At 39.0% G+C, this 24,294-nt stretch overlaps 1 protein-coding gene across 2 annotated transcripts; it reads right to left on the bottom strand.

The window, feature by feature from the left end:
• Nucleotides 773-22,645, bottom strand: HSPH1 (heat shock protein family H (Hsp110) member 1). 2 transcript variants are annotated; one of them, XM_021378349.1, is made up of 18 exons: nucleotides 22,383-22,645; nucleotides 22,017-22,074; nucleotides 19,020-19,160; nucleotides 17,200-17,322; nucleotides 15,980-16,079; nucleotides 13,569-13,702; nucleotides 12,860-13,104; nucleotides 11,705-11,933; nucleotides 10,747-10,853; nucleotides 9,256-9,389; nucleotides 7,040-7,245; nucleotides 6,124-6,255; nucleotides 5,250-5,387; nucleotides 4,716-4,841; nucleotides 3,653-3,760; nucleotides 3,419-3,538; nucleotides 2,174-2,335; nucleotides 773-1,639 (listed from the first exon to the last, which is right to left on the bottom strand). In XM_021378349.1, the coding sequence occupies exons 1-18, from the start codon at nucleotides 22,487-22,489 to the stop codon at nucleotides 1,439-1,441; spliced, it is 2,571 nt and encodes an 856-aa protein (XP_021234024.1). In that variant the 5' UTR covers nucleotides 22,490-22,645; the 3' UTR covers nucleotides 773-1,438. The 2 variants fall into 2 exon arrangements, with proteins under 2 accessions (XP_021234024.1, XP_021234033.1); XM_021378358.1 differs by lacking the exon at nucleotides 6,124-6,255.

Here is a 24,294-nt window from a genome sequence, read left to right as displayed (position 1 = left end):
GCTATGAGAAGGCTATAACAGGGACCTGCATTTTAATAATGCAGTTGCTTATCTGTGCTGAAAATTGGTCACTACCAGGTGAAGCTGCAATATTGCTCCTGTCCCTGGCTGTGAGAAGTCCTAGGGTCCTGCACACTCTTTGCCACAAGAAAAAACAGACATGAGCAAGATTACTTGGCTCCAGAAAGTACCAGTCTTGTCCTGTCCCCGTATCCCCTCTTCAGTAGCTCCAGTGGAAGAATGGACCTCCTTTCTTCTTTTTAGTTTTGTTGCTGCAGGTAAAATGCTCCTGCTACACAAGCTCTTCTCTAGAACTACACATTTAGTGACACTGATCTTTCAGCATCTAGTGTTACATACTTACACATGGAGCCTATGCTCCAATACAGGTAACACCTTTTGGAATATGATTCCAAAAATAAAAGCCCCTACCTTCTAACTTCAGGTGCCTGATTTCCTAGTACGGTTTGAGTCTAAAGCAGGATTCTATGTGTTACAAGTTTTGACCTATGTTTATGGGACAATAACAAACAACAATTGCTTCTAAGAATCACAGAATCATTTAGGCTGGAAAAGACCTTCAAGGCCATCAAGACCAATGGCAAAATGACCTCACAAGTGCCATCACTAAGCCACGCCCCTTCTACGCTAAGGGTTACCCTCTTTAACTTCTGCAGGAAAAAAGTCATGGCCTTCATTATTTGACACCAATAGTGGAAAGGACAACGCATCAGAAGTACCAAAAACCAGCTAAATCCCACGAGTCAGGAAATACCAGTAAAATGAACTTTATTTTAAAGCCCATTAAAAGGCTTCACAATAACACTAACAGAAATAGCGTTTCCTTCATTCTACACACCTCCACATGAAAAATGTATTGTTTAGCAAGAGACGAAACGTAAGCGTTTCTGCATGCTACTAACACATTCCATCATCTTATTATTTGATAAATGCTTTGGACTGCAATGATCAAAAACCTTAGAACAAAAAAGATTTATTCTGCAAAGTCCTTACAAACGGGACAGACACTGGCTTTTACTGACATACCCAATCAGATGTCCAGATGAAAGAAAACTACCTTGGCATCTACAAATGCCTACGAAGGTTTCAAATACAACCTTTTGAAGGAGCAGTATATTTCAGAGCAAGTGCTTCTCTTCATCTTTAGTGATGCAAATGGTTAAATACTGCACAGAAGCTTAGTATGAACTCACAATTCCACAGGAATCTGAAAGTTACCAAGGCAATTTTCCTTTTAGGATAGTCATGACCAACACTATTACTATTCTTTCCTCCCATAACATAACATATTCCAGACAAGTTTTAAGAAAAAATATAAATAGTTCCCAAAACAATGCATTCCCAATCCCCTGATCACATACGACAGCAAAAATATCTTCTGTCATGGGATGAAATAACTTGCTTTAAGTGCAGTGGTTTAGTCCAAGTCCATGTTGACAGTGTTTTGATCGCCTGGATGACATTCACCATTTTGTTGAGGCGTGTCTGAATTTTTGTCATCTTCTCCCATGTCTTCAGTTTTATAATCACCCTGTTCATTTAATGGGTTTTCTTCCTTAGGAGAGTCAACTTTTGGTTTTGGTTGTGTCACAATGGGCTCACAGACATTGTTCAACTCCTGGAAGAGAAAGGGGAATAAGATGTGGTCAGAATATGTATAAGGACTAATCAGCTGCACTAGTGTGAAGAGCCCTGTGCCTAAAACGTTGTTTCGAACTTGCTTATTCATTTCCTCAGTCCAAAGTGAGGAGTACACACTCTACTCCTGAAATAAACTGATTTACTTTTTGAAGTTCTGTAAGCAAAGATTTTTTTAATTTTTAAGTTTAATACGTGGCTGTGGGATTTTCCCTTAAGACTATTTTGTACTTTCAAATAAAAGCTCTAATTGCTTTTCAGTATTAAGGTGACTGAAAGACATCTAAAACATCAATAGCTCCACAGAATTGTAAACAGTATAGCACAGCTCCTCTGCTTTCTGCTGAACCAAATTTAGTTTAAATTTTTTAACCACCCTTTAAGAATATTGGAAAAGAAAGATGAAATATGAGAAGGAGGAGTTTAGAGGAAAAGCAGAACAAGTCAGTCTAGCTTTCAATTTTTTTTTTTTTTTAAGCAATAGCCTCTAAAACTAATTTCCTATGGTACTTACCTGAAGCTTTGCCTTAATTTCAAAGGAACGCACAGCTGGATCCTGATCTAAGCTCCTCTTAGCCTGTGCACTCACAGCATTGTTCATCCACTCTATCACTTCACTCACACACTTCTCTACTTTCATCATTTCCATTTCATCAATATGGATGTATTTTTCATCCTGCACAAATACATGTTTTGCATTAGTTAAAGTCAAGCCTAGCAGCATGAAGTTACTGACAAGAATATTCAAATTATTTACAATTTATCATAATCTTCACTAATTTTCAAAATAAACAGGTAGGCAAAATTTGCATCTGGTACAGCAAGAGACGAGAGGAAATGCAGAGATTAGAATAAGTTTTCCTTTGTCCAGTATTTAAATAGGAAAGCCAGTTCACAGAGGGAATACGGACTTTATAAAGAAGTCACAAAATAAGTGTTCTTCGCAAGATTGCTTAAAACATCTTTCAATTTTAGAAGCGTTCCTTTTGATGCCACAGAAGCAGTTATATAGTTAATTGTTATCAGTAATAGGCCTATGCTACAACATGACCTGCAACTTAGGCTGAGAATTCAAAAGATGGATTCGATATACTTAAATGCACTACAATCAGCAGTAGTGGTTATTTCAAGACTGTAATGGTACTGAATAATTTCAAATCATAATATTTTCATAACACAGTTGCAAATACTTAAGTATTTTGGTTGTGAGCCTCAATCTCGAACTGAATAGTTTTGAGCTGCCCTATTAAAACTCTTAAGATGATACTCAAGGACTAAATTCTCCAAAGGCAGTCATGCTTATCTAGAAAGTCATCTTTAAACAACATTAAACAACAATGCCAAAAAAAGAAACATGCATTTAGAAATGTAGGATACTTTAGTTTATCCTGAGTAGCTCTTACAGTAAGGCTTCTCATCACTGCACAATATCCAGTTCTTCTGGGAACAAGAACAGAAGAGCAGGCCTCTGAGGAAGCCAGATCAGCTTTTAAAAGGTCAAGAATTAGACCACAGCCTGACCTTCTCCCTCTTTGAGAAAGTACCTTTTTTGGCTTGAAAACATCCAGAAGTATCAAGCAACTGAAGATACAATGCACTGCGTGAGGTTTTGTTGAGTACTGGGAAATATTTGTGGTGTTAAGTTTGTGACCTATGTAGCAGTAGAGTAGAGCTCAAATATGGAACCTCTGCCAGCTGGTGGGCCTCAATGAAACTCTATGTGGTATTGAACAAAAAAAGGTTCTTTGAGGCCACTTACTTTATTGCTGAATTCCCCAGCTATTGCAGCGTAATACTGGAGCCTGTGTCCCAGTTCTTCTAATAGCCTTGGTCGCTCTTCAGCTTCTTGATAGCGCATTTCAATTGGAGTACCTAATTTCTAGAAAAAGCAATTCCTGTGTGTTATGCATTTCATTAACATTAATCAACACTAATTCCTGTAGTATTTTGGAAAGTTCATGTTTTGTGTCGATTTGCATCCTAATGGACCTACCTTTAACTCCTCTAGTTTGTCTACATACACCTGCTTAGCTTCATCCTCACCCTCTTCGTACAGCCAGCCTTCTGTCTCTGTTAGGAGCGCAGAGAAGCCTTGCAGATCCTATGTGTCAATACAATGCAACATCAAAATATGCAACAATTGATTGTGCTTCTCTTGTAGTAATAGGGTACTGGTAAATACAAGGGTTTATCCAGGATGCTAAGAATTAAATTTCTGTTGCAGCTTTCATGTAATTAAGTCAATTAAATCACATCAGATTTTAACTGGGAAATGTGCATCAACAACATTGGCAGCATTAACAGCTACTTGCCTGGATCTAGACCAATACCTGGGCTATGGTTTTAATTCATATTTTTGGTTATGAATACAACACAGCTTCCCTATTTACCATCTTTACTTAGAAAAAAAACAAGACTTTGTTGCAAAGGGAGTCAAGGGAGTCAAGTCCTCAGGGATATGCACTACTTGTTAAATCTGAGAACCTTAGCTCTGCATCAGTCTCAGTCATAAGCTGTAGATAGGCTGAAGGAACTAGGCTTGTTCAGCCTGGAAAGGAGAAGGCTGTGGAGGAGACCTCATTGCAGCCTTCCAGTATTTAAAGGGAGTTTTTAACATGAGGGAAATCAAGTTTTTACACAGGTAGACAGTGACAGGACAAGGGAGAATGGTTTTAAGCTCAAGGAGGGAAGGTTTAGATTGGATGTTAAGGGAAGTTCTTTACAGAGAGAGCAGTGAGGTGCTGGAACAGGCTGCCCAGAGAAGTTGTGGATGCCCCATCCCTAGAGGTGTTTAAGGCCAGGTTGGACGGAGCCCTGGGCAACCTGGTCCAGTACTTGATCTAGTGGCTGGCAACCCTTCCTATGGCACAGGGGTTGGAACTTGATGATCCTTGAGGTCCCTTCCAACCCAAGCCATTCTACTGTTCTATGACCACATAAATGAATTAAGATCTGTAGCTGTTTCCATGACAGATGGATGATGAGAAAGTTCAACTACAGAATATAGAATAGTTATTATCAGTGTTTTCAGGAAAGTTCCTGAAACTATAACCTACCTTTTCACAAACAAATTTCTCATATGGTCCAGACAATTTGTCCCTGAACTCATACACATATTCTTCCACTGCATTCTTTGCATCATTTCTTTCTTTTTCCAGTTTGTCTTGCATTATCATCTTACCCTGTGTGATCATGTAAAACATTTTCATTAAATACTTATGCTCAAACAGCATTCTGTAAAGCACAGCTGCTATAAAACACAGAAGCAACGTGACCTAAAGCTTCTGGCATTCCCAAAGCAACACAGCAGACTCACCTGAGGAAGTGGTATGTCCTTTTCTAGATTGCAACAGCTTGAACAGACCTGTGATCTTATTCTACAGATCAATGCTCTGATACTATAGTTAATAAATAGTACTTAATCTTTATTAGCATTTGTCAGTTATGTGTTGAAGTTGGAGCATTAGAAGCTCACTCAATTAGTTGAGTCTACACACTAGGTTTACATAAAATATCAGAAGTTGCTCTGAAAAGCAGAGCAGTTGTTAATAACTGCAATCACGAAAGCAGTCCAGACCACACTAACTCACCTCTGTTTCAATATACATATTGAGGAGATCTTTTCCTAACTGCCAAACCAAATTAGCTTCAATAGGCAGTTCCACATTCTTCACTTTTATCTTGGGTTTTTTAGCTTCTGGAGGCTGATCGCCTTTCTTCTCACTTGTCTAAGTTGGAGAGAAGAAAAATAAGATAATATTCCTGACTGATGAATTAACACTAGGATAGAAACATCCATAGGGAAGAATAGAGATTGTATTCTTGGAGAATTTTCAAAATATACTTCCAAGGCATTTGCCCTTTTAAGGAAGTCCACCTGCCATCCTAGTCTGCCTACAGTATTTTGTAGGCAGTACTGAGCAACAGGAAGGACACTTCCCAGATTTATCATTTATTTGCAGGTTTTCCAGAAGCACCCATCTATAGCTTAGCACTTCACTGGTGATGCTGACAGCAGCAAGATTTTAATCTAAAACATTTCTCATCTTACACAGATCAAAGAGCAAACTACTAGCAATATCATGCAGGCACGTGTTCTTCATATCCATCTCCCCTTTGGTTTATAAATTCCCAACTCAAGTTTCTCTCATCAGACCTAATAACTTTGGCCCCTAACAGCTATTAAATAGATTGAAATATCTGCTTTCCAAGCAAATTAGCTGTACAACACTGCATAGAGACAGGCAAGTGGTAGAGAGACTTGCATCTCGCAGGAATTCAAAATTTTAATGAAAAAAATCACAGGATATACAGATTATTTTTGACAATTAAAAATAAAAAGGTCTAAAAGTAGAAAAAAGGGTTTTGAGTACCAAGTTCTTCACTTTTTTTTCCTGGAATATTACCATTTTAAATGCCACCATCAGAGTATAACATTTTCAACAGAGTTAAAGGGTCACTCACTTTCTTGACATCTGGGATTTTGTTTTCTTCAGAGGGAGGTTCTGATGAAGGGGGAGACTGTGACGTTTGCTGACCATCAGTTTGTACCTGGGACTGTGTTCCAGCCTCACTGTTCTCTTGCTGGTTATTTTTCTGAAATGAAAGCCCAGGCACAAAGGATGTAGAAGGCATGTGCACTGGAATTTGTCAAAGTTATAGGGCACCACCTCTGACACACATACTGTACCAAGTGCCCTACAAAGCATTCTGTGCACACGCAAATACACACGCTTTAACTAACAGATAGAGACTAGGTCCAAGTTCAGAAGAACTTTGTAAAAATGCTACCAGTGCCAGGCTGGCAGCATAATACTCGCGTGTGTGCATTCTACCACCTTCTTTTACAAAAAAATGGCTTTTAATTTATCGAGTCATAGCTTTTTAAGGTTTTTCCCTATTCAAAGACATATTAACGCAAAGTCCACCATAACAGTGCTGCATTATTCCCCGTTGTTTCCCCTTCCCTTCCAAGCTGTAGAAAGTGATCCAATTTTCCTTTCCACAAGGTTTCAAAACTTCTCTAATACAGAGCATTAGGCACAATTCTTTTTGACACAGAGCACATGGATGACTACCAATCCAAACCAAGTTCTCCTACCTGGAGCACTGATAACTATGGCAACTGTAAGCAATCCCACCCTCAAGGAACCCATCTACTGCCATATGGCACGTTGCATGACAATTCATTTTGAAATCCACACAAGTTTTCAATATGGCACTAGTTTTCTCCTTTTCTTATGAACACTGTACTAAGAACTGTGCACATCTCAAAATTAACTTAATTTTGCTTCCTTAGAGGGCACTTCTCTTCCCAAGTATCTACCAGCAGAACAGTTTAAACAGTAAGGATATGCACACATAAGAAAGGCCAACTCACATCACTTGAGCTCTCAGCAGGCATCTGGTCCTGAGTTTCCAATTCAGTCTCAACACCGACATCTTCACTATCTTCACTTTTAACTGGTTCTACCATGGATGCAGTGGACACACTGAAAATGCCATGAGTATTGACACGGACTTTCACTTTAACTTTAGACTTCTCTCCATCTTTCTGAGCTGCCACGTTCTGGATAACATACCTACCTGAAGTCAAAAGAATCTGTATTCACTGAGTGTAATACACTAGGTAACATTACAGGACAAGAAAAATACTTCCTTCTTTCATACAAGATACTTCCTAAATTATTGGCAGGGTCAAATATATCTGTGCTAATTCCCAAATTAAATGAATACTGTGAAAAACAAAAAGCATGTTATTGTTCTATCAATCTTACCTTCCAAATAACAAGGGAGAAAGTTATTTTCATCTGAGGTCAGATTCTCCTGTCACTAGTAATACAGAATCAATACAAAAAGTAAAAACTCATTCTCCCTTTACTTGTGGTACCTGTGATACTATGATGGGATGAACAAAAACTAGAAAGATTTTGCCTAATGCAAATATTGTGGTACACGCCCTTTTTGTTGTCCAACATAGGAACAGCATTTCTCAAAGTGTAGTAAAATAATAATGCATTTTTGCCTTTCAGCTTCTAACATCCATACAAAGCCTACCATTACCTTCTACTCTAGGGAGAGCATACAAAGAGTGAGATTTCTGATACTCATTTAAGGGCAGGTATGTTTTTCTGCCCACTGCATGGTTATATGTGCACCACCAAAACAGTGACCAGGAGATTACCCTGCTTCACTGATATTCTCACAGGCTGGATACGCACATGCTCACATGCACCACTTCATCAGTAGATCTGATCTTCCTGGATATCAGCTTACCTTACAGGCCAAAGAATATAATCCCCTACTGCGTAAATCCAATAATACTGAAGTTGTGACCCATCCTCTTTCAGTAGTCTCATCAGAACTACGGACTCACTCATAAGAGCAACTAACAACTCTGCTCTGAGCAAAGACTTAATTGGCAGGTAAGCAGATTTTCAAAATCCATGCTCAGTTTGCTGTATAGAAGTTAAATTTCTATGGCTTTCACAAATAAGATGGTTAACTGGCACAAATTGCATTACAGGCCTTTAAAGGCCAAGTTAACACAAAAGGAAGTCTGCTGTTTCTGTGACTACAAAATATTGTGCTGGTTTCTAAGATATGGAATTTGAACTTTGTGACTCTGTGAACCAACCACAGAATTCACTTCAACACAGGGAAAGTTAACTGATTTTTCCTGTTGAGCTAACAGTTACAGGTGACTTAGTAGTATATAATATAGTAGCTGAAGTACTAGTAAATCAGATTGCAATGTTTTAGACCTATGTATTCTCCCAACCATTTCAAGAATATTTATAAAGTTCATCTTTAACACTGCAATTCCAGTGTAACTATTATCCAAGTATACTGTTAACCAACAGAACAGTTTTACTGTGAAATATCCTTGAGCTACTGACTCATCACTGCTTCTACCAGCCTAAAAATACTGACGTCCAAGTGCAGTAATTGTTGAGCTTCCAAACAAAACCAAGCAGTTACTTGACAGCTTTGTAAGAACTCCTAGAAAAAGATGATCAAATCAAGCTAACTGCATCATAAACATAAGACTGTCAATGTTTTAATTTGTCAGGAAGGAGGAAAGACTTGCTCTTGCTGCCAATACAATTCAAATCAACACCTTAGTTAGGAAGCTGCTACTATTTAATGCTGAAGAAGTTCTAATCAAGGCAGTCTTATATCACATCCAGAAAGAACAGAAAAATGCAACACTCAGTAACTCAAGCTTTATTCTATGGTTTCACTGCTCCTGTTTAATCCACACTTAATGTTTTCTACATACAGGAGATATTTTTCAAGTAAAGGATGCTTTAGGAGAAAAGAAAACACGTTAAGGAGTTCTCTTACAATGATAGTCTCATGCTAGTCCTAGGTATACTGTTACAGTTCCCTTCATTTCATCATTGGACTGAAACAACTCTTGAAGCTAATCAAATTTGGATTTTGTCCATCTATGGAATGAGATAGCTGTTAATAATTGAGTCCTCCAGAGGCCAAAGCTACAAAAGTATAAATACCACTATTACAAAGTTGATGTAAGACCAACACTGATATTAAACAACATAAGACTGCAACATCTCCAGGACAATTACTTACCAATTTTTGACTCTGGATATGGGACTCCATTAGGATCAGAATAAAAAGCTTCTAACTCAAAAGGACCTTTCCTATAGAAGGTAAGAACTTTGGAGAAAGGTGCTGCATGATTTCTGCTGAATACCTCATGAATCCTACAATTAGAAGAAAACGTCAGCAGAATATTTGAGGTGAAAAACTGATTTCACATCAGAAATCTTCAGAGAAACATCACTATGCTTTGACATATCTGCCCTCTTGAAAAATTCAAAGACACTTCACAACCACTCTGCAACAAAAACAATTAATGTTGTGTACTGTAACCAGAAAGAATCCTATTCCACTAATTTTGAGTCTTAGAAGAAAAGAAGTTCAGGTGTAGGCGGCAATTTGGTGACAGACCATCAGTAGACTTCCAGCATTTGTTTTTCTTCCAAAGTTTAGGGCTCTTGTTGAGTCTGGAATAGCATAACTGAAATCATGATTTGCACCCTTCCTCACTTAGACTCAAAAAGCAAATTACAGCCCCATTAATATCTTACTCATTTACCTTCTGTGGCTCATTTGAAAACCCTGACACATGATTATTATTCATTCCTTGATATGACAAAGACAGCCAGCTTTAATTATGTTCTTTGTCTAAGTTCTGTCTACTGTTACATGCCTGTCTGATTCTAATTGATTCTAATTCCTAACTTTTTTTTTAAATCTCCTAACTATAGAAAGATCTCATCTACAACTTAAGTGTGAGAAAACAAGAGCTTCACCTAGAACATGAATCCATAGTTTGTTCCCTCACAGGCTTCCAAAAGTACTAGGTTCTGCATATTCACAAGATTAAGGACAAAAGAAAAATCTAGACTGCAAAGAACTTGTAGAGGAAAAAAAAAAGGATGAAAAGTTCCTTTGGCACTCTAGGCTCCCTAAAAGGGAATTTTAGGCCTTTCAACATCCTAGACAACAAGAACTATTTCCTACATGCATATCACCATTAATAACATAGGTCCGAGTCTTGAGATGCTGCAATTATAAGGAAGTGCTCTTAAGAAGCCATAAGAGTTAAATCCTTGCTTCTGTTTTCAGCCAGATAAACAGTATCCATGCAAGTTCACAATGTTTACATAGTGCATGATGCTCCTACTGAAATAAGAATCCTGGTAGGTGTTAGGAGAAGCTTACAATAGAAAAGCCAAAGAGTGGTACTGGCACTCAGTTTTTCCAGTTCACTTTACATTTCAAAACCTAACAAACAAGAGTAGTGCAAGACAAGATATTAGTTGGCAGCTCAAAGTTATCTTTCAAAATTATTGTTTTTTTAATGTGTAAGGGTAATTATGAATAAAATTTAACATCATGCATTTACAGCAGAATCTCACCACCAACCCTTTCTGGTACATGATCTACAGACTTTCTGCATAAGAATGCCAAAATCCTACTTTAAATGCAACCCTGAACATTGCCCCTGAACTGAAAGGTCAAAAGCTTCACAGAACAGCAGTTTGAGCTACCTACCCTTCAGTGTCCTCTGCTTCTGTGTTCCATAACAGGGAGATTGGGAACGGTGTAGCATCTGTCACAGAGAATTCTCTCACTTTAAAAGCTGGAGAAAGAATTGCACACTAGAAGAAAAAACAGACACACACTTACACTGCAATTGCTTAACTACTCTGGTACTTACCCCCAAGAAATTTAAACATCTGTGAACAACAAAATGAGAACAGCAGTGACTACACTAGGTGAACTGCTTGATTTCAATGAAGTGTAATAAGAGAAGAACTATGCAGATATGTTCATATTGCTTGGGTTAGCATCACTTTCAGCATCATTCTTACTGCAGTTTGTGAAAAAGGGAGCAGACTAAAGGAACAGTGGAACTGTAAAAAAAACAGAAGCTCTGCATTACTTAGCCCTGAAAGAAATCTTTATTTTATACTTCCTGCTTCTTTCCCCGCAGACAACTGACTGCCATTAATGGAAAACAATTGGTGAAATGAGATAAAGAAAATTCAGTGAAATAAAAGAATGAGTAAAGCAGAAAAGACGACAGAATGAGTCGTTTACCTGTAAAACACAGATCATTATAATCTGTAAAAATAACTTGTGGATGGCAAGGAGGAAGAGAATAAAGTCAGTTTCATACCAATATCAGAATCATACTCGATACCAGAAAATACAAACCTGTAGTGTTTTGGGCTCTGCACAGATAATTCCTGCACACTTCATTGATGAAAACAATCTCAGCTTGCCAGTGACTATTAAATTTCTCTCACTAGAGTTTGCTCTTCTGAAGAGAAGAGCTGGCTGCTTACAGAACACACCCAACAGTGGCATTTTAAACTCCTGCACCACAGAAGAGTCCTACTAGAAGACTCAGTGAACACATGTTCCTTCACATGCCTTTAAGGGACCACCTCAACCATTTCTCAGGAAATGTAACTTTTCAGTTTTTCAGGTGCTGCCAGTACTGTACCTGCAGAGCACAGCCTCTAGCAATGGCTTCATCTGCATTCAGTGTTGTACTGACATCTTTGCCAAAGAACTTAGCAATCCTCTCTTTCACAGCAGGAATGCGGGTTGCTCCTCCAACAATCTCTACAGCAGTCACATCTTCCACTTTCAATTGCGTTTGTTCCATTAACGAAAGTAGAGGCATCTCTATCCTTTGCAGCAGGTCAGCACACAGTTCTTCAAACTGAGACCTAAGAAAAGAAGCGTTGTCAACCAAACCATGCCCATTCCACCACTAAGATTTCCTGTTTTTTTTTTTTTCTTTTCCTAAACTGATTTTGACCAGGTTTGTTAACTATGCTGCAAAAAGCCTTAAAACTAAGTCCCTGTGAGCAGGCTGAATTGACAGCCACAGACAAGGTAGTACATGAACAGCTGCACACAGATTTTTTTAATACTGCTATCAGGGTAGCACAGTAAGATAAAGGTACTGTTTGGGCAGGTGTTGTGTGTTTGCCTCTCAGCACAGGTCACAGATAAGAGTAGAAAAAGTATTCATACTCTTTAGAAAGAAGTTACTTTTCCATTATTTAGGAAACAGGTAAAAAAAACAACAACCACACAACCCTCCCCCTTGACAGTAGTTAGAGGACTGACTACAAATGAAGTTATGTCTGACTGCATGCAAGAGACTTCATTGACATTCCAGGCACAAACAAGTCAACCCCATGGATACCACTTCTGTCCTTCATTTCTTTTCTTTTTTAATACCCACAGTTCAGTAAGAAGAGGAGGGGGGGAAAAAGAAAAGAAAACTTGAATTGTTGCTATCTTAAGAGCAATGGGGGATTCAGGTTACCTAAAATATGCTGCAGTCCTAAATATTTGCAAGCCAACCTCCCTGCCCTGGTTTGTAGGCATCAACCCAGGATTTTAAAACTGTGCCATTCTACAGGAAGAATCCAGCTTCCTATACACGCTTTATGACACTGAAACACTGCTTTGGTAGCTGAGCATTATATCTCAGCCTTTGTTATTCAACACTTAAAAACGCCACAGCTATTCAGCACTTGCACTTAGTTTTAGCACAGTTAAGTTTCTATTGAAATGGAAATCAATGCTTGGTTACGCAGTTGCTTGGGGGCCATATATCTTAAATTTCTCCCATAGTGCTCACCTGTTCATTTTTCCAGATACATCAGTATCATTCATGAAACACTCTATGTTTAAGGGAATGTCTGTGCTATTTGAACTCATTAGTTTCTTCAGTTTCTCACACTCCTGATACAGACGAAGAAGAGCTCGAACTTTTGATTTTGGATCCAGTTTGTACTTCGCTTTTATTTCTGCACAAAAGTAGTCTACTAACTTTCCATCAAAGTTCCTTCCACCTAGGAAAGGGTCAAATGCTGTGCCCAGTACCTGGTTTGAAAGAACATAATTATTCAGTCTAACATTCAACAGGAACCAAATAGAACAGAAGTCATCCAATACTGGCAAGCCTTTGTTTCAAAAAAAAAAGTGGGGGACAAGCCAGTCTATGTTTCTATGCACACGCTTAAGTATTTAAATCAACCACATGTGTAAAAACTGCTTTTCACTTTTAAGAAAGCTTAAGTAAGCGACAATCCTAAGCATTCACAATTTTAAGCCATCCACTTAATTTGGATGATAGTAGTTGTACTGTATACCTTACATTGGTGTATTTCAAAGCAATCTCCTGCCTTTATCTAAAAAAGATACTAATGATGAATACTGAAAAATCTTTACCTTCCATCTCTTTGCCACTTTCTACATATCTGATTATTTCAGAATTTTAAAAATAAGACAGGCTTATAGGCTAGTTTAGCGTCTCAAAGCCTTTTAATTTCAATTATTCTTACTACCTTTAGTTTACTCTTGTTGAACGCGCAGGCAGATACTTGAAATGCAGAATGTCCCATATCAACAAATACAACTATTCGTGGCTTCTCTTCAGGAGCTGGAAGGTCTTGTTTATAAATTCCATAATTCAGAGCCACTGCGTAAGCAAATGTTAGATATCAGTGTAATCTCATGTTAGATATCAGTGTAATTTCTATTAGCCTCCACCTGTACGTTGTCATTTCCATGCAAACATTAAGCTATAGGATCAAGAGTAGCCAGACAAAACCACCTATGCAAAGTCTTACCCACATGGAAGCTTTATTCCATTAATACGTTGTAGGATCTGAGAAGCAAAAAACCTCTCTGTCATGCATATGCTCTATCCCTAAATGTCTAAGCATGTAAAACTAATAATCAGTGACCCTGTTTTAAGTATGAACCTATTTTGATCCAACTGTTCCTTAACAGTTCACCTTTGAGCTTCTCATAGTAATCAAGGATGCAGTGTTTGAATTTACAAAGGACTATCTCCCATGGTCAGAAGAGGCTACAAAATGGAAGAATTTCAGTCTACGCAGAGTATCAGGCAGGGACAGATTGCAAAGAGTAGAACAGAAGCTAGTGTGGCACGTAAGCACATAGTGATCATGTCAAAGGACAGAACATCAACAGTTTTGCTGGAGAATTCTGGATATGTAGCACTGTCACAGCTAGGCAGGAGGTTGATGCAATAATTGAAGAAAAACTGAATAGTTTTGGCATGAGATGGAATACACAAGAACATGCATTTGCACATGATTAAGAAATCCCAAGCTGGAGGTCAGGCTACAGGCCAGGTTATCAGGCAAGAGAATTAGAGTATTAGTGAAGGTGGTAAGGAAAGCAGGAAACACATGCTCTCAAAAGCAATGTTTTATAGTCACACTGACAGCCTCACATTAGGAAGAAGGGTCTGGCTTCCCCAGTCACAACAAAACCAAACTATCCAAAACAAGGTCAGCCTGGATTCCCACTGAGCAGAGACTTGAGATTTATGGATTATAGTATCTAGTGAAGTTTCCCTACAGCTCGTACACTCATTCTCATCTCCGCAAATTCTTTAGAGGTCTTAAAAAAATCTCCAGTACTAACATTCATTAAATCACTCCCATAGCTCAATCATTAAGAGGTGCTTAATTAAAAAAGAAACTCTTATTTCATGGAATATATTGAAGTGCTATAACCTTGAGACCTAAATTTGATTGCAACATGACCAAACTAACACACAATGTATTTTTGAGCATGTTGAACAAGTTACCTTTGTTTCCAAGCCAAGTTTTATGAGCAGGACTTCAATAAATCACAGCGGACTTTGTCCTTCATTAGAAAAAAATAGGCAGATTTTCTTTTCTGCTCTACCATACCTCAGGATCCCTACTCCACAGATATTATCAAAGATCATAACACTTAAAACTAGAAAAAGCTGAGTACTACTTATTAGCCTTACAAGGTAATGGCAAGAAACTGAGAAATGCTATGTTTTACACTATACAGGAAAACTGCTGGTTCTGCTACGGAGATGAAAAGTCTGCATTTCTGCAAACTGTTCATCTTTAGAAACTTTGCCAATGGGATATGTACTTTACTATATAGAATATTCATCTGAAAATTACTCTAGAAAAAATTTTAGGATACCACTCTACCAATACATGTTAAAATTACTTAAATCCTTAAGAAATAATTCATTCAAAGGCATGAATCCAGGTGGAGCTCACAAAAACTGCTTACATGGAACGTCCCCCCTGAGCAAATCCTTCTCAATTTATCTGACTAACGTGGAGAAAAGAAAATTAGTTGTTCTCTAGTACAAACCCCTTCTTCCCAACTTTTCTCCCAGGAAACAAAAGCTAACCACTAATCCATTTAAAAACATGGAACAATGCCCTCTCCCCAGATGCCAGCAAGATACGCCTGAGGACTTGGGACGTGAACACTTCCTTCAAGAAAAGACCAAAAGCTCTTGATTGTAACGTGTTTCTAGAGTGTCTTGAAAACATTAGCAAAGGAGATCAATTGCTCAATTTTTCATTTTAAAACAACAATTATTCTGACAAAAGCTCTGAAATTAAGTGTTAACAATTAATCAGTGAATTTCCTTTAAGAATGCCAAGAATTGCTTTTTCTTTAAGGACATCTGGATACTAAGCAGACAAGTAGTCTAGGCACATGCCGCAATGCCCAAGTACTCAGGGAGATAACTACCGCTAAAGCTTCATCTCTTGTACTCTTTCATATAGAAGACATTAAGATAAAAAACTAAAATAAAGAAAAATAAGTGTTTAGAACACGTTTCATGTCCTATTTTTAAAGCCAGACCAGTTTCCCATAGTAACCAGATGCATCTGCTACCAATACACAGAATTTGAAGAAATTGCTGTTTCCCCATACGTACCAGCTGTCATGTCGTTCATTAATCTAAGACAGTTTAATCCAACAATCTGAGCTGCATCCAGAACAGACCTCCTTTCAGCATCTGTGAAAAATGATGGAACCTGAAGAAAGCAAGTGAGAATAGAAAGTTTGCTTCAGAATATGACACAACACACTGTCTATTTGAAAATGCTCATATAAATTGTATCTATTCCTCATCTTTAAGAACAACATTCACTGCAAGTACTTTGCTGAACCAAGACTTTAAATACTCTACTCAATCAAGCTGAGATGGAATTAAACAAGCATCAGTTAGTTCATGCAATCATACACTAGCAAGAAACAAATAATTATTTGCATACAAATGTTAGGAACATTAATTACTGCTGCAAAATATGAGACTGTTTTTTATGGAGAGACACAATAACCTCAGGTACAACTGGTAGATATTTATCATTCAAGAAAGCAAAAAAACACAGTACTGCAATAGAGATGTGAGAGATGCAAAAACAAACAAAAAGTAATAATAAAGAATCTGCTTTAGCCAAAATTGCTTTGGAGAAGAATTAGCAAGAGATTCTGAAGGATGATGCTGCTGAAAATTTGGTGCAGATCTCTATTACCTGCTTTGGACAGTGACCTGTGATGTCCCTGGAGACTGAAACTACATCATTAGAGGACATTAACTTTTCAGATTATTGAGTGGATAAACTCCTTTAAGAAAAACAAACTAAAATATTTCTAGATACAACATGAGGTAGACTTGTTCAAAGAGTCAGTGAATGCACAGAGGCAGATGCCATTTTATATTTAGGCTTTGCAACTGAATGACTTCTCTTGTTCTGAGATCACTTTGTTGTGCAGTCATAAACTGAAAAATGAACTGAAGTTAATTTCAGCTGCCAGATGGAAAACTTTTATTTATCAAAGTATCTTTAACAAGTAATTAAGAGTGTTTAGTCATGGGATGAAATTATAGAATGGTACACATCTGGATCACAAAGGTGCTCTTTGTCCCAGAGTTTAGACATTTCCCAAGAGAATGAGTTCATGAAGTGGCTCAGGGACTGAAATATGGAAGTGGCCCTGGGATCTTTAAGTCAGAAGCTCTAAAGTTAGTTAGGATTAATCCCTGTTTAAGTGCTTGTCTGGTGTTTCTATTCACGTACAGCGAAAAAAGAACAAAATGCCCTCAATAGCTGAAGTTAAAGGACAACGCTCCTGTGCACTACAATTACTTACAGAAATAACACAGTCTGTTACTGGCTTTTTCAGGTTACTCTCTGCAGTCTCCTTTAATTTAGTTAACAACATCGCTGAAATCTGTTCCACACTGAAGATGTGCTCCTCATCCATGTACATGACCTGGATAGAAAAAAGTAGGAAAAGTAATTCCATTATATCAATGGGAAGAATTACAGTTAATAGGTTTTTTGGTACACTGTTGACTAATACTCTTTCAACCTTGACATGCTCCATTTGTTCTATAATGAACTAGAATTTACAATTTAATTTGCCAGTTCAGTGTCTACAGAAGCAATAATTCCATTTTCAAACTTAAAGCACTAAGAACCATATCAACACTATAGATGAAAGTAACAGCTGAGAGTTTGTCACTTTGAAAGTGACTGAGTCTAAAACACAAATAAGGCATAGACACAGGGTATCATGCCAAGAACAGTTACAATAGCCAATTTTGTAACTGCTGTCAACTACAGAAAAGTTGAGAATTACCTGCTATTTTCCCCTGACATTTTTATAAGCCTGCCCAAACATTAGCAGAGTCTGTAGAGGGAAGAGCTGAAACAACTACAATACAGATTATGTATACAAGCCAACTAAAAAGGTACAGCTCAGCAGAATTTTATTCTCATACTGTTCCCTTACCAAAACAGGTTATTTTTGAATTACCAGCTTCCTGTGTAGCAGCATAAATGCCAATTATGAAGTGAAGGAACATGTTAAAATCAATTATTGAAAGAGTATTTGACTTCCATCCACAATATTATAATCAGGGAAAAAACAAAGCATTTTAGTTTTAGAAGAAAAACTGTTCTTTAAATATCCATTCTACCAATTATATGACATATTGAATCAACTATTTTATTTTTACTGCAGTTAAACTGGAAAAAACATGACCAAAAAAACCTACTCATTTGTTCTGCAGACTATAAACAAATAAAAGATAAGAAGTAACACTGTTGGCTCACTACTAGACTTTCATTTACAGTAAAGCACTCCTGCATTCCAGACAGAAAGTAGTGTTTTCTTGAAGTGCATGCATCTGTTAACATCACCAGTCACAGCACAAGAAAAGGCACCTCCTCTTTTGTAAAACTTGACTTCTCTGTACATCTGTTCGTTACCAAAGCCCGATCTATGCTTAAATTTTGATGCATCAGTTCAAAGTATGGAAAAAAGCATCCAGCTTAACACACATCCCTAACTAAGCTAGGGGTGTCACTAGTGAAGCAACATCTGGAGAATTTCACAAGGCTTTGATATCAGTATTTTTGGTACAGGTCTGTAAATGAATCGACATTAAGGATGCCTATCATTGGAAATGCTGACACCACATCAACAAACTACTAGCTTACTAGCATAAGCAGGACTGGACCTGGAGTAGTTGTACAAGATTGGCAGTCACTGTTGCAAGCATCAGCCAGTGCTCTGAAAACATGTCACTCCTTTATAATCAGTGTTCTAAATGAAGTGTTCATGCTACTTAAGCAATCCACACAGCAGTGACAAAAAGGTTAATACTTAGAAGTAAAGCGACAACCTCCAAATCATCTTAGTATCCTCTGCCGTAATGTTTGAACTGGATGCACTATTTGCCAATAGAGAAGCTCAGACTTCAGCAATTACTTGCAAACAAATCTTAATTTGATACTTGCATACACCACTTAGAGGAAGCTGGCTATTCATACAATGGCTCCTCTTCAAAGAATGGAGAAAGAAAACCTTTAAACTATTTAAGTGAAGCTTGAATTTTCTTAAGTGCTTAAATGTAAACTTTTCCACGTAACCAGAAATACGAAAAGGTTTTACTGCAAGCATACCTTTACTCCAACTCCACCATTCTTCATAGGAACCAAATCATAACTCAACTTTTCCTTCTCCTTCTGAACAAACGGATCATTAAACGCACGGCCATGGAACCTCTTGAAGTTTGATACTGTGTTGTGGGCATGAGTAATTTGCTGTAAAGAAATAAAAGACATTTAGACATCTATCCTTCATCAACCTGCAGTGCTCAGTGTTGCCCTGTATGCCCCAAGCATCAGTCACATTTTAAGACAACTGTTCACTTACTTGTCACATCTGTTTCTGTAATACCTGTAATTACTATCTGGTATTTTGTAACACCTCATCACTACAAAAAAAATGGGTAAAAGAGCTACGTATCACAGAGCAGTATATACTAAGTACTATAAGCATTATATGAGTATCTCTAAAACCTCCAAGCAACCTGGTGAGTAATATGATTATATGATATGATTAATATGATAGTATGACTTACAGTGCCTACTACTTACTTATCTAGTTTAGATGCAATTCAAGTAATTAAAAGCCTGTCTTCCAAGTGTTTGCCATGCCTGTAAACTGGCACTCAGTCAGAAGTTACCTCCCCCCAGGGGTTCACTTTAAACACCACTACATCGAGCACACACACACACAACTGCATGTTCAGTTACTAGCTTCAGGCTCCTCATTCATTTCAGTACGTACTTTTTCCTTGAGCTGCTCTTGAACAAGGTGAGCTCCCTGCTTGTGCTCACCTAGTAATCACTCCAATTCTTGCACCAGACCAAAGGGCACAGACAAAAGAGAGGAGCGTGACATTACTTTGGTACCAAAGTTAGCTTAAAGTACATACTGAACTGCAGTGCAACCCCCACAGAACCAATTGATCTAGAGAAACATTCTTTAATTAGGATTGCAATGCAAAACAGAAAGCAGGCAGCTAGGTTATCCTAAAAGGGATACCACAAGTATCTCAAAGTAGAATGAAACCTATTCTAGTGGAGAGAAGCTGTGGAAGCATGTTGTTCTCTCTCAAGTAACTTTAGGCAGGCACCAACAGATTAAAAGGTATTAAGCCTAATGATGAACATACTGAGGAACAACATGGAAGCAAAAATAATTTTTACGTAGCTGGCAGAGAAGCACAAACACTCTGGTGGCTTTTACAGCCTAATTTAGAATAACGCTCACAGCCTTTTCCAAGCAACAATCTTCAGATATTTTTAGAGTAATTGTATGCCATTAGATCTGCAGCACATTTTAATATCTTCCTGCTTAGTCACAATTAAGAAAGCAGAGAATTATGGTCTGTAACTAATAAACTCTCCAGGCTACCAGGCTTCATCTCCAGGCTACCAGGGTTACCTAAGATGAAACAAACTCTCTGAAGAAAGACTCCAACAGCAGCTCTTCAGGTCTTACAGGAGATCAACTCCAAGTACTCTCATAAGCTCCTGCATATAGCCACATTGTAGACTGGTGAGTTCCTTACTTTTAAAAAAGTTCTTAATTAATAACTTCAAATGAAAGGAATTATTGTACTCCATGATTTAAGCAGCTGCTACACTCTAAGGCACAGAAAATTTAACTCTCAGTTGTTCACATGAAGGAACTTCCACATCTAAGAAAGAAACAATATGCCTGACAGGCAGTCAGCCAAAATGAACTGCTTCAGCAAGAGGAACAAACGCTCTGCATCTTTTATCATCTAAAGTATCGCATGCTTTTCTTTTCTGGAGAAGCCATTTAGTTTCAACTGCCAGACAACCAAGCACAGAAGATGCAATATATTAACATAACCTAATGGTTAGCCTCAAGTCATCCAAACTCACTGGCATTTACCCCAAATATATTCCTTAAAATACAAATTTAGAAGTCAGAATGCCCTTCCCTTTCAGTGTCCTTCCCTTTCAGTTTTAAACAGCATTTCATCAGATAACAAGACTGAAATATTTTCAAGAGCTTCCACATAGGATTTAGATCACTTCTGTTTTGATTAATGACTCATTTTTGCACACAAATGAATCTTATTAGTTTCTGAGTGAAAGCACATAGTAAGAAAACAAAAGCAATGCGAAAATGAAGTTTCTCTAAAGAAGGAATGCAAACATATGTATTTACTGTATCACTTCAAATATTAACCTAGAACTGAAGGAGTACATGTGTTTGTGAACATGTAAGCTATTCATATTTCCTCAGCTGTTCAAAACTAAGAGAGCTGTTACAGTGAAGAAAGTCTCCTCCAATGCTCTCTCCATGGAAACCCACTGCAGTCCTTGCACTACAGAGATCCGCACAGACCAGCAGAGCTGCAGGCTCCTCAGTCCCTTACCAGCTGTGGTTATGCAACAGATACAGAGCTTGACAATACCTGAGGATTTATTTAACAGCTATATTTAGCTATTCTGCAAAGCTAAGAGGAGAGCTTAATTCTAACACAAGAAAATATTACTTCAGTGAAAAAAAAAAATCAATGTTTCTTTACGTACCTTTCAGAACTGCTCAAGTAATAAAAGCAAATTACTTATACAATAACTGTTATGCTTTCAAAAACCACACAGGCATTTACCTTCCAGTGAAGGCAAAGGCAGTGAGGTAGCTACACTGCTTTAGGAACCTCAGCCAACAGTTCTCCTTCCCATCTAATTTTAAGCACCTCTACACAGCACTCAAACATGTTCCTCAAGATGCAGGCAAAAGCTATACAAAAGCACCAAGAACACAAACCCCATGTTTAAGCAGGAGAGTTCAACCGGAAAATATTACCACTGATGAAACAGCAAGCAGGGAAGTTCCAACAGAACCACCTGTGTTCCTCTGAAAGCAGCATGGCACTACAGTGCATCATTACTAAATTATACAATACCCCAAGCTGGAAAAGACCTTAAGGATCACCGACTCCAACTCCTCTGACAGGCAAACAACGACAATAACTTGATTTCAACTCCAGACCAGCAGCTCTCCTGGCACTGCCGGTACCTGAGCCGCCGGGCTGTCAGCTTCCCAGTCACAGCCACCTGTAAGGAACCCACCTGGTTTTTCGCCGAGACGCCGATAGCTCTGTTTTTGGATCCGAATGAAACCACCGACCTGAAAGGCACAAGGGACTGCTCAGTTCGGCGCTGACGGCAGACGGACCGAGCGCCGGGCAGCAGCGCAGCTCCTCCGTCCGCCCCCCTCGCCCCGCGTTATCCCTCCGCACAGCGTGCTGTCCCACCAGCCCCGCCGCTCCCAGCCCCGAACTCAGACCGGGAGACTCCCGGTTTCCATCCAAACCGTCCCACTTCCGAGGTGACTTAATTAAAGAAAAAGAACGGGAGAACTTGAAAGCCCACGCACCCCAAGCCCCAGGGAGGCGGCGGCCCCCCGGGAGCTCCCGCCCCGCTCCCCTCACTCACGGCGTGCAGCGGTCGCTGAACTCGTTGGCCACCGTCTCGATGCCACCGGCCCGCGCCACGGCGATGTAACAGCTCTGGAAACCCAGATCAAAGCCCACCACAGCCATGACCCCACCGCCGGGAACAGAACCCCCACCGCCCAACGCGCTACCGGCACCGCCACCCCAGTCCCGCTGCCGGCGGATGGGTGCGCAAGGGCGGGCAGCCGGCGCCGCCGCTTTAAATATGACAATGAGGCGAAGTTTCCAGAAACTGCGGCAACCACTCACCGGCTCCACGTGCGGCTTCCGCTTCCGCCTTCGGCGGCGTTCTCGAACAATTCCGACCAATCAGCGGCGCCGGGGCCCCGTGACGTCTACTGTTCTCATGGCGACCGCGGACGCCGCAGAATCAGAGAGGAGAACGAGGGGAGGAGGCGGGAAGGGGCGTGGCCAGACGTGAGAGGCGGGGGATAGGGAGCGCGCGCAGGGCGTGTCTTGTGGCTGCTCCGCGCGGCGGTTAGCGGCTGTTAGGCGCCTCAGGGAGTGGTTGGGGGCAGGGCTCTACTTCCTCCCGCTCGTATCATATATGTATATGTGTATATATGTATATATATATATATACACACACACCCAGCTGCCCAAAAATAAGCTCCCGAGTTCCCATGTTTATATCTATATATATATACATATATATATTACATATATATACATATACACACACATATACATATATATACGTATAAATATATATACATGTATATGTATATGTGTATATATGTAAAGATATGTATATAGAGATGTATATGTACACATGTGTATGTATGTAACTATATATGTGTATATACATATATACACGTATACATATATGTATACATATACATATATATATATGTATACATATACATATATATATATGTATATATACATGTATGTATATGTATATACGTATATGTACACATATATATGTAATGTATATATACACATATATATACATGTATACATATGTATGTATATGTATATATGCATAAGTATATATATGTGTATATATATATCTAAATGGGAACTCAGGAGCTTATTTTTGGGCAGCTGGGTATGCCTAACGATAGGCATTTGCCCACTTTGCTGTTGGAATACTCTCGGGACTGGTAAAAAGTTGCAGAGCAGGTTAGCTAAGTGCTGTATCGCTTGCCCTTTTTGAAGAGAGTTTTATCTGTCCAGTGCCACATCCCGCTGCATTTGAAGATTTTCTAGGTGCCCAGCTCGGGCTGTGTGTTCAGGGCAGGTTCCAGTGGAGGCTGGGATCAGACGTGTGCTGTCAGTGGTGCAGCTCTTACCTGCTGGTCCTGGCGATACTGAAGGGCAGGGGGAGATGGCTGCATTCAGGGTCCAGAGCACGCATCTGTGTGAGGGGGAAATGTTAGTATTTTGCCCTTACTTCCTTTCTGCTGTGCTGTAGCAACCTATCTCTGCTGAAGATTCATTTCCCAGCGGAGTAATGTTCAGTTTTCTGTTAGATCTTGGCCCTTCTTGAGTGTATATTTGTGAGGAGTTTTTTTAGTCCCCTAAAAATAATGCTTATGTCAGAGGAGGTAGAGGGCTGAAAATCCCCCTCAGGCTGTTTTGTGGCTGTAGGTGAGGCTGTAGTTTATAACTTCAGAATAAACTGACAGGACGGCCAAACCCTGAGGGCCTGTTCCCGAGGCTTTCTGCCCATGTTTGACATGGCAAATGTTCCTGATACTGCACTTGCAGTTTTCAGCAAGAGGGTAGGTTTCTTCAAAGTATTTCAGATGCTTAAATATCCTGCTTTGTATTGGATGATATGGAAATACTGAAAACACTTCTGTCTTCCTCACAAGTGTACCAATTCCTTGAATTGGTATGGTCCTTGAATCCTGGATTGTACTTCTCCAGAGCTTGAGGATGAAAAT

The sequence above is a fragment of the Numida meleagris genome, chromosome 1 (genome assembly GCF_002078875.1).
Source record: "Numida meleagris isolate 19003 breed g44 Domestic line chromosome 1, NumMel1.0, whole genome shotgun sequence".
NCBI lineage: Eukaryota > Metazoa > Chordata > Aves > Galliformes > Numididae > Numida > Numida meleagris.
The sequence above is the reverse complement of the archived record's forward strand: the minus strand, read 5'-3'. Positions and strand labels throughout refer to the sequence as shown.

What these genes read in the sequence shown, in the direction of transcription:
- HSPH1 (XM_021378349.1), bottom strand. Translation starts at nt 22,489, where the DNA reads ATGGCTGTGGTGGGCTTTGATCTGGGTTTCCAGAGCTGTTACATCGCC. An exon ending in GCGTCTCGGCGAAAAACCAG is followed by an intron (nt 19,161 to 22,016) that starts GTGGGTTCCTTA and finishes ATTTCTTTACAG; the next exon opens with CAAATTACTCATGCCCACAA. An exon ending in ATGGTGGAGTTGGAGTAAAG is followed by an intron (nt 17,323 to 19,019) that starts GTATGCTTGCAG and finishes TTTTCTATCCAG; the next exon opens with GTCATGTACATGGATGAGGA.